The sequence below is a fragment of the Acartia tonsa genome, chromosome 4 (assembly GCF_053477335.1).
Source record: "Acartia tonsa isolate MP-2025a chromosome 4, ASM5347733v1, whole genome shotgun sequence".
Classification (NCBI taxonomy): domain Eukaryota; kingdom Metazoa; phylum Arthropoda; class Copepoda; order Calanoida; family Acartiidae; genus Acartia; species Acartia tonsa.
In genome coordinates, this window is record NC_137263.1 from 29,489,353 (window position 1) to 29,504,069 (window position 14,717).

A 14,717-nucleotide genomic window follows, 5' to 3' on the forward strand; every position below is an offset into this window, starting at 1 on the left:
CCTAATTCAGCGAGAAATCTAAGAAAATTTTTTTTGGCGGCGGCGGAAAACAGCGATAGCGGCCGTCGCCGATAATCTTTTTGAAAAAAACTTTGGAACCATAGAAGCTTAAATCCAAAGTTAGCTGAATTTGAGTCTTTTAGTTCTTGAGTAAACCTCCCCCCCCCCCCCTGCTCAGCCACTTCTTATGCACATCCTCCTTTCCAACAAAAATAACAAGAAAAATAAATATTGTTAAAAGTCATACAAGTAAAATTTTTGCTGCTTATTCTTAAATAATTCTTGACCACAGAAAACGCTTCCGATTTAAAAAAACTAATTGAGGGGAGGGGAATTCTGAGATCAAAAGAAACTGAAAGGAAAAGCGCCAAATTTTTTATTAATTCTTTTTGCTAAACTACTATTTTGCCTTTTATATACATACCAGTAATATGAAATAGATAAACAAAATATATTAAGATAAACTATAATTCTACATAAAATACATACATACAAAACGAACTACATAAATAACAACAATTTTACAGATAAAACTGGAGGTGCACATTCACTTTTGAACACAGTAACACATCCGTATTGTGGTTCTATTGATTTTAGGTTATAAAAGTACGGAAGTGAAGGTACTCTCACAAAATAAAATAATTATGACAATCTGAGACTTTTTTTTCAAATTTTGAATAATCGGAACCCAAATTACAAGTTTTAGCGGAGTTTGGGATAAAGTTAAGATATTTAGCCAAAAATTGAATGTTTCAACAAATTTAAAGAATTAATATTCTTTACAAATATAACACTCCACGACACCCGCCATGAGCATAATCTTCAGGAGGATTTTTTTAAAGGAGGTTTTCTACCCACCAGGAAAATTATGTAACACCAATTAGAGGAACTTATTCGATCCTGATGTTAGTGAGGTTTTAAGCTTAATTTGGACAGAAGGAGAGACATCGTTTTTCTTTGTATTATAGATTAGACACGCAGCTAGTAATTAGATAATTAAATCTTAATACATAATGAGACTATATTGTTTAGAAAAGAGCTTTACATGATAATAAATGAGAGAATTAATGTGGAAGTATGTCAGTTCCCAGACAATAGCTAGACCATTATGTCTTGGAACCAGGGAGGGGGGAGTTATTGGACTGGTTTGCACACTGGTACCCAAAGTTTTATAATCACGTTATCTTATTCATTGGCTCAAAAACTTTGGGTTCTTTCATTGAATTTTAATTGTTTGGTTCCAAAATAGCAGTATACCGGTTACGGTTAACCAATAATTAAAATCTACATAAGGGGTAATTTTGTTTTAATCATTGGGTATTTGTATCAATTTACAGTCCACTGTCTTATCCCTTTAGAACTATAATTGGATCCAATTAGTAAGGGGGGGGGGGGAGTTTGTACACTTGTAGGAAATGAAATTCAGTATCAAATTTTTGGAGGGACGTGTGTAATGGTTACTTAGTTTAGTTATTCTAAAAAAGTTTATAAAAAAAGATCAGGTTGTTATCTTTAAAAATAAGCTCAGAACTCCTATTTTTAGTTTTGGGGGGTCTTTTGCTCCATAAGCCCCTAGAAGAAAAGTCCCCAAATGAAATGTGTAATAGTTACTTAGTTCAGTTATCTCAAAAAGTTTTCTTTAAAAAATCAGATTGATATTTTTAAAAATAAGCTCAGAACTCTTATTTTTAGTTTTGGGGGGTCATTTGCTCCACAAGCCCCTAGAAGGAAAGTCCCAAAATGAAATGTGTAATGGTTACTTAGTTCAGTTATTTTAAAAAGTTTTCTTAAAAAATCAGGTTGATATCTTTAAAAATAAGCTCAGAACTCATATTTTTAGTGTTTTAATTTTTTTGCTCCACTAGCCCCTAGAAGGAAAGTGCCGAAATTCAATTTTCAAAGTTTTCCTTGTACATCCAGTCATATTGGAGATTTTACAAAAAGAATTAGGTTGATAACTATAAAAACAAGCCCACACGTCCCTTCCAAAATTTGGTACAAAATATATCAATTCTTAACAAGAATTTTTTTTACATCAGAAAAATATTTCTTTTCCATCTTAAAAAAGTATTTCTTGTATTTTTTGTGTTTATGTAACAAAACAAAAAGTTACATGAAAAATAATTCAATTGAAAATTCAAAATTGCACAAAAATTAAATGTAAATCATAATTGCAATTGATGTTTTTTTTAAATTGAATGCATTTATAAATTTTACCACAAAAAAATTGCATAATTAGTACAGGCTTTCCCAGATTTTTTAAATTTGTTATTTTACCAATATGCAAATAATAAAATTTAAAGCACCAAACATACATATACAAACATTCATATATAAATTTATTGAAACATTTATAGAAAAGACACAAATACTCATGAGATCAGCCAGTGAGCAAGGGTAAAAGATATTCTACACAGCTAACAATTAATCTTACAGGAATTTATTTTTAATTATCAATTAAACTTTTGTGGTTTAGAATTTTCCATATAAACTTGAGGTTTAATTCGTCATGAATATAGAATCGAGTAAAAGTTCAAAATCTAACTGGATCAGAAACTTAACAAATATAACTATTGCTCAATACTATCAAAAAATCGTAAAAATAATGAAAGAGCTTCGAAAATTTGTGTCAATTTTTATTAAAAAGTTAACAAAAATACCCAACAAAAATTCTCATATGAAAGAAATAATTCTCTTGTTAATGATATTATTCAAAGAAATGTTATGTTTTCTTTCATCAAAGACAAAGTAATGGGTAAATGGACCATACAAGAACTAATTTTAAACAGAGAACAATAATTCATTCTAATTGAAATAGTCTGTGAGTTAATTAAATTTTTCTTAACATACGAATAATTATATTGATTGACTTAAAAAAATAATGATTAATATTATGATTTCTATTTCCTTATTTGTAGAAAATTTATACAATACGATACATGAAGTTCAGTATGGCTTGGAACCGTTTCCAATCGAGCGGATATTAATCGGTTTCGTAGCAATACTGGAAAAAAAATATTATTCCTTTACCCCAGATATGGTAGATTAATCAACATAACATCATTACATTATTTCCAATATGTAGCTTAATGGTATAAACCGAACAATAGAGAATCTAGGAGAGAGAGAGATAAGCTAGATTTACCATTATTCAACAAACAAATACAAGATGAGGCCCTTTCATGTAATGGTAATGATAAAAAGTAGTTTTGTTGCTTTCCCTCAAAGTGCATTTTGAGATTTTAACCCCCTAGCTAATATTTAAGAAATAAATTTCAAATAATGATGGGGTATATTTTTTCTGTAGTGCCTAAATCCTAGACATACCAACGGTGCCCTGACACAACGCGTCTACCTGGTACTCAATCTAACCTAGCCAAACCCGAAGTAATAATTGAGTATATAGACTAAAGTTTCTTAAAATTCGAATTGAGATTGATTCATTTCAAAATTAAGTCTATTAGAACGTGAACGTACGTGTACAAGAAATATGTTTTCAATTTGTTGTCAATAATAAAACTTATAAAGAACACCGAGACAAAGGTTGTTTGAAATACTAAATTTAATAAAGGTATTAAAGGAATAAAAAGCTAATTTTGAACATAGTAACATTAATGCCTAGGTTTTAAGTCAACCCACTAACCATAGCCATAAAAACAATTGGATGTTATTCTAAATATTTAACCCAAATCCCTGAATATTATTCGTAAATTTCGACGAAAACAGCTTGCTACCACGGCTAGAAGTCCCTGTGTACTTAATACACTTGAGGAAAAAGGAACAAAGTACTTTTCAGAGAAGATACCACTTTATATTTCTCGTAAGAAAAGAGGTGTAAAACTATGATGTTTCTTTTTATGAGAGAGATATGTTGCATCATATGAAATAAAGATTAGATTTAACGATCAATAAAGACTTAACACCATAATTCAATTAAAGTATAAAGTGAACACTGAAACAAAACAGCAACAAACGACAAATAAAATAAGATAAAGGGTGTGCAAAAAAATGCGAACATTTTTTAAATTGAAATTGCGTGGCTTGTGTTAATAGTAGAAAAATGTTACACACACCGTTAGAACCGCTAAGAAGTCTATTTTTTGGAATTATAAGAATGATTCCTGTGCTACGTATAGTTAGGGAGCTACGTGTTAAAATGTCCCAACAGACTTAAAACTTGACTTGCGAGTATATTAGTAATATTAGACAATTCTTGCAAAAATTCAAATTGCGTGGCTTGTTTTAATGGCAGAAAAATGTTACGCATACCGTTAGAACCGCTTTGAACTGCATTTTTTGGAAATATAAGAACTGTTCCTGTGCTACAAATAATCTAGGAGCTAGGTGGTAAAATGTCCTAAAATTTACTTGCAAGTCAAGTTTTAAGTCAGTTGGGACATTTTAACACGTAGTTCCCTAACTATACGTAGCACAGGAATCGTTCTTTTATTTCTAAAAAATAGACTTCTTAGCGGTTCTAACGGTATGTGTAACATTTTTTTACTATTAACACAAGCCGCGCAATTTCAATTTTAAAAATGTCCGCATTTTTTTGCACACCCTTTATCTTATTTTATTTGTCGTTTGTTGCTGTTTTCTTTCAGTGTTCACTTTATACTTTAATTGAATTATGGTGTTAAGTCTTTATTGATCGTTAAATCTTTTCACAATCCTCAAGAATGTAAACAGTTTTGTTTCGATTTAATATAGTTGAAGAAATGAACTACTAGGCTAAAATAATTTAGTTTAAAATATGAAACGAGTTGTGCTTATAAATCATTAAATGTCTAAATCAACACAAGAACATACTCTTGTGATAACCATAAACAGGAAGGGGGGGGGGGATGGAGTAATTTGTAAGTTATTTAATATTTTAGTTAATTAAAGCATAAAAAAAACATTTTTTTCTTTATATGCTTTTAGTTCTTATTTTAATGTATCAAACAAATGAAGTGTCATTAACAAACTTATTAAAAATTAAAATGATTTTGATTATGAATAATAGATAATAAATATGAATATTTTTAGCTATATACACTACTTATTTGAAAGATTACAATATCAATTTTTATAAGCTGTAAGTCTTATTTAATATTTAAACACTGCAACAATGCACTCTAAGTCTAAAAGTTTTTGAAATTGGCAAATAAACATGAAATAAGAATAATTATTTTCTTTACATTTAAGAATATTCCTTGATTTAAAAAGTTGTAAATATCGAATAAATAAATAATTGTATCTTCCTCATTATTTTATTCCTAGTGGTCATGAATAATAAAATAAAGTTTTAAATAAAAATTTATTTATTTTATTCTCTAACTTTAAAGAAGGATATTTATTTAGGCACTTTATCTATATAGCTAGAGTTATTTGTCTGTTTGTAACTAAATATTGTGGCATCTATTGGATCATTTTAGTTGTAATTTACAGAGAAGCTATATGAAGATAACGTGAAGATTTTTGAAATTCATTTTATTCATGTTTGTCAGGTAAGTGTAATGAAATAAGATTAAGCAAACGAAAATTTCTTGTTAGTAGCGAAGCTACTCTATTATTTACTTTGTCTGTCCGTCAGTCTGTAACACTATGGGGGGAAATGTGATTTTCTCGGCTGCTAATGGATCTATTCTATACATTGTTTTGTTCATCTGTCTGTCGGTCATGCTTCAAAAGACATAAACCTAGTCTTTTAAAGGTTTAATGGTTACTCTCTCTCTCTCTTTCTTTTCTTTGTTTTGATAAATGAAAATCTGTTCTAAAATTCACTTTGAATATTTTTTATGCTTCGCTACTTAAATATAAAAAAAGGAAGAAAGCATAATGTGTAAAAAAAAAAACTAAGTATTTTCTTTATTCCCACTAAATGGTTTGATTATCCAAGTAATATATTTTACATTAAGGAAATCATTTACATTGAATGGGAAATAATTTTCTCTATATATAGACCTCCCCTTGAGTTAGGGCAAAGTTTAGTTTTAGTAAAGTTTAAAATTATAATTTTATGTAATATTTATAATAGGTATCTAAATACTTATGGAAAGAATGAATTTTTTATTGGAAAATTTAATGATACATGTGTTTTCAGGACGGTTCAGAAACGGTTTTTTTTCAACAACAAAAAATTATTAAAATTTGGAGCCGTGTAAGAAAATAAATATTTCTCCTTTTAAATCCTTAGCTTAAAGTAAAATGTAAACAAAAACAAAAAATAAACAAATTTATTGAAGCCTTTGAAATGATCAAATCTATATTTTAAATTTATCTCATGTTTTCATTAAGATTTAAGGATGTTGAATTTAATTACAAAATATTTTTTTAAAAAATTTTTAAACTCACTTAGACGGTAAGATAAAGAGATAGAGAGCGTAATTGAAAAACAAACTTAACCAAATTAATCCGTTTAACTTCTAGTTCACCCAATGTACTTACAAATAGTTTAAAATTTTAACAAAAATTAATGAGAAATCAAAATGTAACTGAAATCTTTTGTTATTGCATTTTTGACAATATAAAATAAAATACTTCAAAAAACTTAATCCTTACATAAAATAATAGCATGTCTTAGAGTCTTATATGTTTGTACTGAAGGATCTTGCTAACCGCTAAACCGATATGTTTCTCCTGTACAATGTAGCTTCTCATTGGCCATGCGAAGGTTTATAACTATTTTGATAGAGGTTTCACTACCATCGCCTCTAGAAAAAAATGATCCAAATTTTTTTTTTTAACTTTTAAAAAACTAAAATTGAAAATGTAAAGGGGATGATTACACCCGCTCCAACTCAAGGTCCTCTAGGAGCGTAGCCGCTAGTAAAATTTAGTTTAAAAGTAGAAGGTGTGGATTTAAAAAAGTATCAGGAAAATGTTGAATAATTTAATTTTGCATTCAAGTCTCACTAATGCTTTTAACACAACATACTTTAAGTGGAAATAGGCAATTTAATGCACATATTGTATCAATAGTACACACACACACATTCCTCACACAAAATGACACACCCACCCACGGACACACAAGCATACATCCTACTTAGCATTGATGAAGAATAATGAGCTGAGAATCACGACATTGCCTCTTTTGGACTCAGTCATTATTGTAATGTAATGGCCTCTCTACAGCGTGTAGGACCAGTCTTTTCAGGGGGATTTATTTCTGTAATGGTCATGAAGTAAAGAGAGAGAAAAGCGTTTTAAGAAATGGTAAGCAAAATAATCAATTTTCTGACCATATATTAAAATATAAATGTTTTGTTTATTCCTAACAATATCAAAAATGGATTGATTGATTTAAAATTATACTACGTCTTACAAAAGGTTTCCATTTATCGCAAAAAAAGGAGACCTGCCATTTTCCGTTAAGTAAGAACGTTAAAGGGGGTGCAATATCTCGATTTAAAAACATGTGTTCCGTAGGCAACGCCTAAGTTTTAAAAACGTACTAAAAATATTTGCCCAAATCAGCTATATTTTTTTATAAATCAGATGAATTTTGACACATTATACACCACTAGGGTTTTTAAATCCTAATATTATTTGGCAAATTTCGGTGCGAAACTATCAAACCACAGTTTAAAGTACTATTTCAAAAATTTGTCTTGTTGTTCTAAACCATTTTGAATAATCATTAAAACCTTGATTTACCCTTTCCAACCTCCCTGATTCATATTCATGCCATTCAATACATTTATTTTAGTTTTGACTCCTGATACTGTATGTTTATTTTTGATTTTCTAGATGAAAGCAATTTTATACATAATAAAAAAACACACTGTAATGTAATTGTCAACTTGCACTAAACATAATAATTATCATTGTATTTTAATATCAACTTTTTATTGACAGTAACATATAATGATTCATAGTTTTTTTATGCTCTATAAGCTTCGCCCATTGCCTTTAGGGGAAAAAATTAACAGTCTAGAACCTTTTAAAAACGTTGGGCTTTGCTCCAAATAGAAGCCAGATGCCCCCAATCTCCAAAAACTTATAATTTTAAGGCCAAACAGGTTGTCTTTGAAATTTTTCTCACTATAAGTAGCCATATAACCTAATTGAAACTTACAAAATCGAAATATGTTTATAATATCGTACAAAAAATTTCCCCGTATTTTTCCTCGTTGTTACTTAACCTTGTAAGCAACCATGTCATTTAAAAACGATTATTTATAGTTTGTAGGTAAATCAATGTAATTAGTAAAAGGGGAATAAGCTATTGGGTTCATTGTAAACATAATGCCCGAAATACCTAAAGTTTTCAAACTAATGGAAAACTTAGGGTACTTGTAAAATAAACAGCCCATTGTCCGCTTTCTCCAGATCAAGATAAGTCAAAGAAGCTAATTTTTATTTTTCATTTCTTTTTAATTATAAGACGCAGCCTTATTTTTTTAATAACTATCCCTAGTATCTGGAAGTTACCCAACAAGGCATCTATAGAATAATAAACAAAATTCAACTGACATTCAACTCAAAGGCAGATATTTGAATTTTGTTTATCCAAAATAATTTATTTCTGTTTTTCTAAATTCATTCCAGACTAGTTTTCCATGTATTTAGAACAACAAACTTTCCAGTGTTTTAATATTAAACCCACAAAGTCTTAATTAAGTTTTGAATATTATAAATTCAATAACAAATTAAAAGAATAGGATGTATGCTTTGTATTGAAAATAAAGGAGAGCATAAATTAGAAGAAAAGTCACGTAAGAAATGGTAAAGCTTATTGCATCCTTTAATTCAGCTTTTTAAATCTGTTTTATAAACTACTAGCGGTTTCGCCCCAAGCCTCTAGGGGCTTTGCCCCAAGAGGTGGTAAAAAAATTAATATTTATTGTTTTTAGTGAGAGAATGTTGCTATTCTTTCATTTAAAATAAATGCTGGAATAAAAAATATTTTTTAACAAAGGACCAAGGAAATCTTCAGCAAAAAAAAAAAAAAAAAAAAAAAAAAAAATGGGGGGGGATTTTTTTGTTTTTGGGGGGGTTGGGAGTGTCCCACCCCCCAAGAAAATAGCTTAAAACCACCACAGGACCAATAGGTATATACCCTGAAGAGTGGAATCCGATCGGTTCAGTGGTTACCGAGATCTTAAGCTTCAGACGGACGGACAGACGGACGGACAAACGGACGGACGGACGGACGGACGGACGGACGGACGGACGGACGGACGGACAGACATCAAGCTACTTTGTATTATAGATTACATCTACTAGTAAGGTATAAAAATTAGTAGGTAAAGTATTTGATTTTTGGAAAAATTGAAAAGGCACCAGAAAAAAATATGATTTAGTTCGCAGTACCAATAGGAAAGTAAAAAAAAGGTTGAAAAACAAATTAACATGGGCTATCACAAACTAAAACTATATTTGTAAACTAAACTAAACCCAACACAGCAGAATATTGTCATATGTTGAAAGACTTTAAAAATAAATTTAAAGAGGCTGAATTGAGCAAATTTATACATATATAAAGTGTGACATTGCATTTATGGAATACAGAAAAGTTATTCCATCAAATATGAACATTGAACTCAGGGGGGCAAAAGGCTTTATACAAACTTTTATATCTGAATTCAACATCTATAAACACACACATACACACACATACAAAAGTTGTGAATGAATAATTCATAGTTGTGTACGTATATATTTGTATAGAAAAGATAACATTCTATAAAAGTTTAGCATCAGTATACTGAATATTAAACACAAGTGCACACTCACACAAAACACCTCTAACCCTTCACCTGACCTGAAACAAGAAAGAAAACTACCACGAAAAGAAAGAAAAATAGAATAAAGTTGTCGTTAACCTACGACCATCAATTTTGAAAAAAATAAATTTCAATTATGAAATATGGCAGGTGTCTCGCATTTCCTTAGTAAAATGTCTCATTATCTCAATGTCCTAATAAAGAAATCCGATATACTGAAATAACAGACTGTATCTCTGTCTGTCTGTAAATAAGTCAACTAAGACTTCGTAAACAGCAGACTGGACAAGTTTCATAAAGGTTATATCATGGTTATAGGTTGGTATAGGGAGTATGTTTACCACTATTGTTTACTCCCATATGGCAAGATACAAAAAGTGTGAGTAAAATGTCTAAAACAACTGATTTGTCAACATAAATAACTCTGAACCATTTTTTTTTTTTGGGGGGGGGGGGGCTTATTACTATCAATACCACACTCCCTTTGAGCCATATCAAATACAAAATATAAAACATGCTTAAATAGTCAACTAAATTGAATAAATTATACGAGTTAAGAAAATCTTATAATAATCAAAAAGAGTAAATTTAAGAAGATCAATTAAATAACTTTTAAAAGATTATAAAGATATTAAGAAAAGAGGTTTCTAAATAATAACAAAATATAGAAAATTTCAAGTACCATTACAGAGGAGTCGTAGCTATAGCTGATTAAACAAAGAGACTAAAGTAGTGGGGGGAGGGGGGTTGCATGACTATTGAGAGATCCCGTAATCTAAGATCTAAGTATTAAGAACATTTATAATTGGTTCGTTTAAAACAAAATAATTCTCTCAATATTGGATTACGAAATCTCTTCAATACACCCTTCACCTTGAACTAAAAAATTAGTTTTAAAAGAAGAGAATAATTGAAAAATATCTTTTACAGATATATTAAACTTTGAACAATAATTTTTTTATTTTTTTACTTTTTTCTCTCCCAATATTCAAAATTTCATTTGCACAAGAAAAAGAGAAAATAATAAAAAATATTGATAAGAATCTAAACCATTACAAAATATATATTACAAAAACAAGAACCAAAGTCCAAAGCTCATAGAATTTTATTAGGTATTTCTTTTAAAAAAATAATTATTTTTATAATTAAAAACATTTTTATCTATCATTCATTTTGTCATTTTTCTATCAGTAAAAGATGAATGTTCCTAAAAAAATGAACTTATGCCAATGTTGATATTAACTTGATATGTTTCAATTGAAATCTTTGGACTTATTAACCAAAAATACCCCTCTCTGATTGGATACTAAAAAAAGTTTCAAATTCTAAATACTATTTCTAGAAAAAAGAATATAGTTTCTTAAATGAATAAAAAGTGACAATAGTAGAAAGTATTAAGAAAAGGACATGTGTTCAGAATTTTATATTTGCTGAAAAGAAAATTAAATTCATTTAATAATCCAAAGGATGTGTCCAATAATTTAAGCAAAAAATCAAATTATACAATTTTACTTTACACAATTATAGGCAATATTCTAAGGTCTTTTAATGCTCAAAGGAATTTATCAATTTATTCATGTGACCTTTGCTTGTTTATAAATTGTTCATTTCATAATTTGCTTTTTAAAATAACTTTATGTGCGACTATGATTGAACACCACTAATGGAAGGTTGTAAATATTTTATCAATTCTATGAACCCAGGATTTTACTGAAAATATGATTGTTAGTATATTAAGCAGGGATGCATATTTTTCTATTATATTTGTTATTATATTTTACAAGTTGAAACAAAAAATCAATATTATCAAGCTTTCATACAGAACGTATCAATATTATAATTATGCAAATTTTTTTCAATCTATCTGAAAGCTGTAATTTTAACAAACTAAAGAAAAAAATATATATCCCTAAAAAAACGAAGAAATATTCCCATAACTACAGACTTGTTAGTTCATATACAGGCAGACATTTTTATACTAGCAGTTAGCAGCTAAATGTTAGTTATTGGTAGCTGATTGTTAGTTGTTAGCAGCTGATTGTTAGTAGTATGCAGCAACACAGGCAGAGGAGAGGACACACACAAACACGTCACTGGGAAACCTGGAACGATTTATACTTACACTCACCCGGCTGGACGTTGCCCAGCTCAATCTGGCGCTGCTTGTCGGTCAGGCTCTTCGGGGACTTGCAGAACAGCCAGCCCTTGTCTGCAGCATAGGCCACGACGACCAGCAGGGGGAAGAAGAGGAAGGTTAGGGCAGCCTCCCACACTTCAACCACATCCTAAACAACATAAAGATTTTCACTGCTTCTTGTTTTAAAATTTTTATATAAAACTCAAAATTTTATTTTCATAATTATGTCATTTTTTTAATAAAAATACTATCTTTAAAAAGTTTTATATTTAAACTAATAGGGGTAGGATGTCTGAATATCTGTACAAAAAAAACTAGCAAATTACTTCACCGATAAAATTTAACCTCATATGGACTTGGACAATTTTTAACAGTTTTTGGGGTCCCTTGAAAATTTCACAATTTTAACAGAAAATACTAAATTTGCCAAGTGAAAGATGGTACCTCTAAAAATCTAAATATTTTCAGCAAGAAGAAGTATAAAGATTTTCCTATAAAATTAATCTATTTGTTTAAGCACAAAAGTTAATAATAAACGTCATGGAACAAACTTTTCCGATAATTTCCTACAATTACTTTTTTTATACTTGCGAGTCTATAGTATAAATTTGAGTTTTTCTGTGAGTATAGATCACAAACAAATCATTTAACAACAAATTTGCATGTTGCAAAGATAAAAAAACTGTTATATATCTTATTAATCATATTTAAATGCCCTTATTAAATTCAAGTATTTTTTGAGATTTCTATAACCTGTACCAATAGGTCTACAAGATAAGAGAGCCTGTGATTTTTTTGCAGTAAGGGTTTAGACTATATTTGAGGAAAGAAACAATATTTCACTGTAATACACTAGAGGTACGCGGTGAAGCTTTTATTTGAATAAATAGCAGAGTTTAGAAGAAATACAATATACATATAATACACACTTTATGGCCCTCAAGAGAATAAAATACTCAACACTTCTAGTCTACTAAACAGATGAAACAAAAGTAGAAAAAAAAACTTTTTCAAATGCAGAATTAATCTTTCATAATTCTCAAGCTTTTTACATAATTAGTTTTACGCTTTGGTTAAGGGGAAAAATTATATAAAATCTATGTGGTACATTTATCTTCCTAACGTATTTATGTTTACTACGTGTCTAAATGACGACTCCTCGTGTGAACTGCCTACTAACCATCTGACCGACCAATGTATATGATACATTCAAAGCCAGGAATAGCCACTCTACCAGAAGAAGTATACTTTTCCAAATTAGGTTTAATATTGTTCTAGTGAGAACATCGTAAAACTGTCTAGATCTTGCATTTAATTTCTTTAACAAACAGGGACAATTAAATTCAAGATAAGTGCTGAAAAAACTCATTACATTTCAGATAAGCAAAAAAAAATTTATAAATATTATTATTAGTAAATCTCTTTGGGTAAAATTGTAAAGCATAAAATGGTTTAGTCTAGTCGTTTTACTTTTTTTAAAATGCCTGTTGACGCAAATGTCCTGGTTAAAAGTAGCTGCGCTAGCTAGAAAAAAAACTAACCGGGGATGAGAAAACAAGGATGACAAGAAGCCAGAAGTAGGCAAACACGGAGCAAACAGCTGTCACACAAAAGACTGAAAAGTTCTTGATCCTGAAAAAAAATATCATTAGAAAAATAGCAATATTATTACAATTATAATTGTCATTTAGGTAAATGTTTTAAACGGTGACAAATTTTCCACGCCCTATCCATCATAAAAAAATTGTACTATATTTTATATGAAAAGAAATAGAATTCTATTAATTATGTGAAGTAATTTCTATTTTTTATAGTTGTGCCAGCTTATGTTGACACTCAGGGATATAAAGGGTTAAGACAATGGACGGAAAATTGATGAACATCCCCAATGATGATGTAAAAAATGCCCCCTTCTATAGCTTAAATGTGTTAAAAGTTTAGAAATTATTAGTTTGGAACAACCAATCAATGCTATTATATCAAGTAGTAAGCTTTTTTTTGTCTGTAGCGAAGGATCTCTCTAACCGCTGAACCTGTATATGGTTCTCCTTTACAGTGAATCTTCTAATAGGTCCAGAGAAGATTGTTTGAGGGTAACTCAATCCTTCCAATAAAAAATGTCCACGCCCCCCCCCCCTCCAAAAAAAATAAATAAATATATATTTCTAATTTTTCTTTTTAAACTCAAATTGAAAATGGGAGAGGGGGTCGACTTTTACCCCTCAAACTAAAAGTTCCCCTAGAGGCCTCTAGAGGCGTAGCCGCTAGTATTTAATACAATTATCTAAAGTTTTTGACGCAAGATAACGTGGTTAAAAAAAAATGGGTACCAGTATAAATAAATGTCCAATGTCCCCTCCCTCCCTGGTGGAAACTCCAGCTAAGCCTAAGATTACCAAAGTTATTGTCACATAAAAACAAAAGGCATTTAACTTTGTGTTTCCACAAATTCATTTAAAAAGCTTTTTTAACAATATGATTTGTTAAAAAGATACAATTCAATGTTAATTGTAACGCACAACACAAAAATCAAGAAATAATATATTTGTACAGGGTCTCCCAACCCCCAAGAAAATAGCTTAAACCAACCGCAGGACCAATATCTATATTCCCTATATTAAAATCTGGTGATTAAATAGGCCTGAAATAGCATAAAAATGTATACCTAAAGATGTATACCTAAAAGTGAAAAAATAATTGATATTCATCGAGTTATCTGGAAAGTAATAACAGGTGATATTGAAATATTGGATGTATTTAGAATAAATAATAAGACATTTTTCTTTACAACATTAGACAAAAGGTGTATAGCCCCAACAAAAGGTTTACAATCTTAAGATAAAACAAATAACAGAAAAATGTAATAT

General features: G+C 29.6%; 1 protein-coding gene across 5 annotated transcripts in view; it reads right to left on the minus strand.

Moving 5' to 3' along the window:
* LOC145316695 (sodium/calcium exchanger 3-like) overlaps positions 1-14,717 on the minus strand; it is a 75,167-nt gene that overhangs the window by 26,739 nt on the left and 33,711 nt on the right. For 3 of the 5 annotated variants that reach the window (XM_080157394.1, XM_080157391.1, XM_080157392.1), the window contains exons 6-7: positions 13,392-13,482; positions 11,836-11,998 (exon numbers count right to left, since the gene is read on the minus strand). In XM_080157394.1, coding sequence (XP_080013520.1) covers positions 11,836-11,998; positions 13,392-13,482 — 254 coding nt within the window. The remainder of the gene's footprint in view (positions 1-11,835; positions 11,999-13,391; positions 13,483-14,717) is intronic. The other 2 variants (XM_080157396.1, XM_080157393.1) reach the window with 1 other exon arrangement.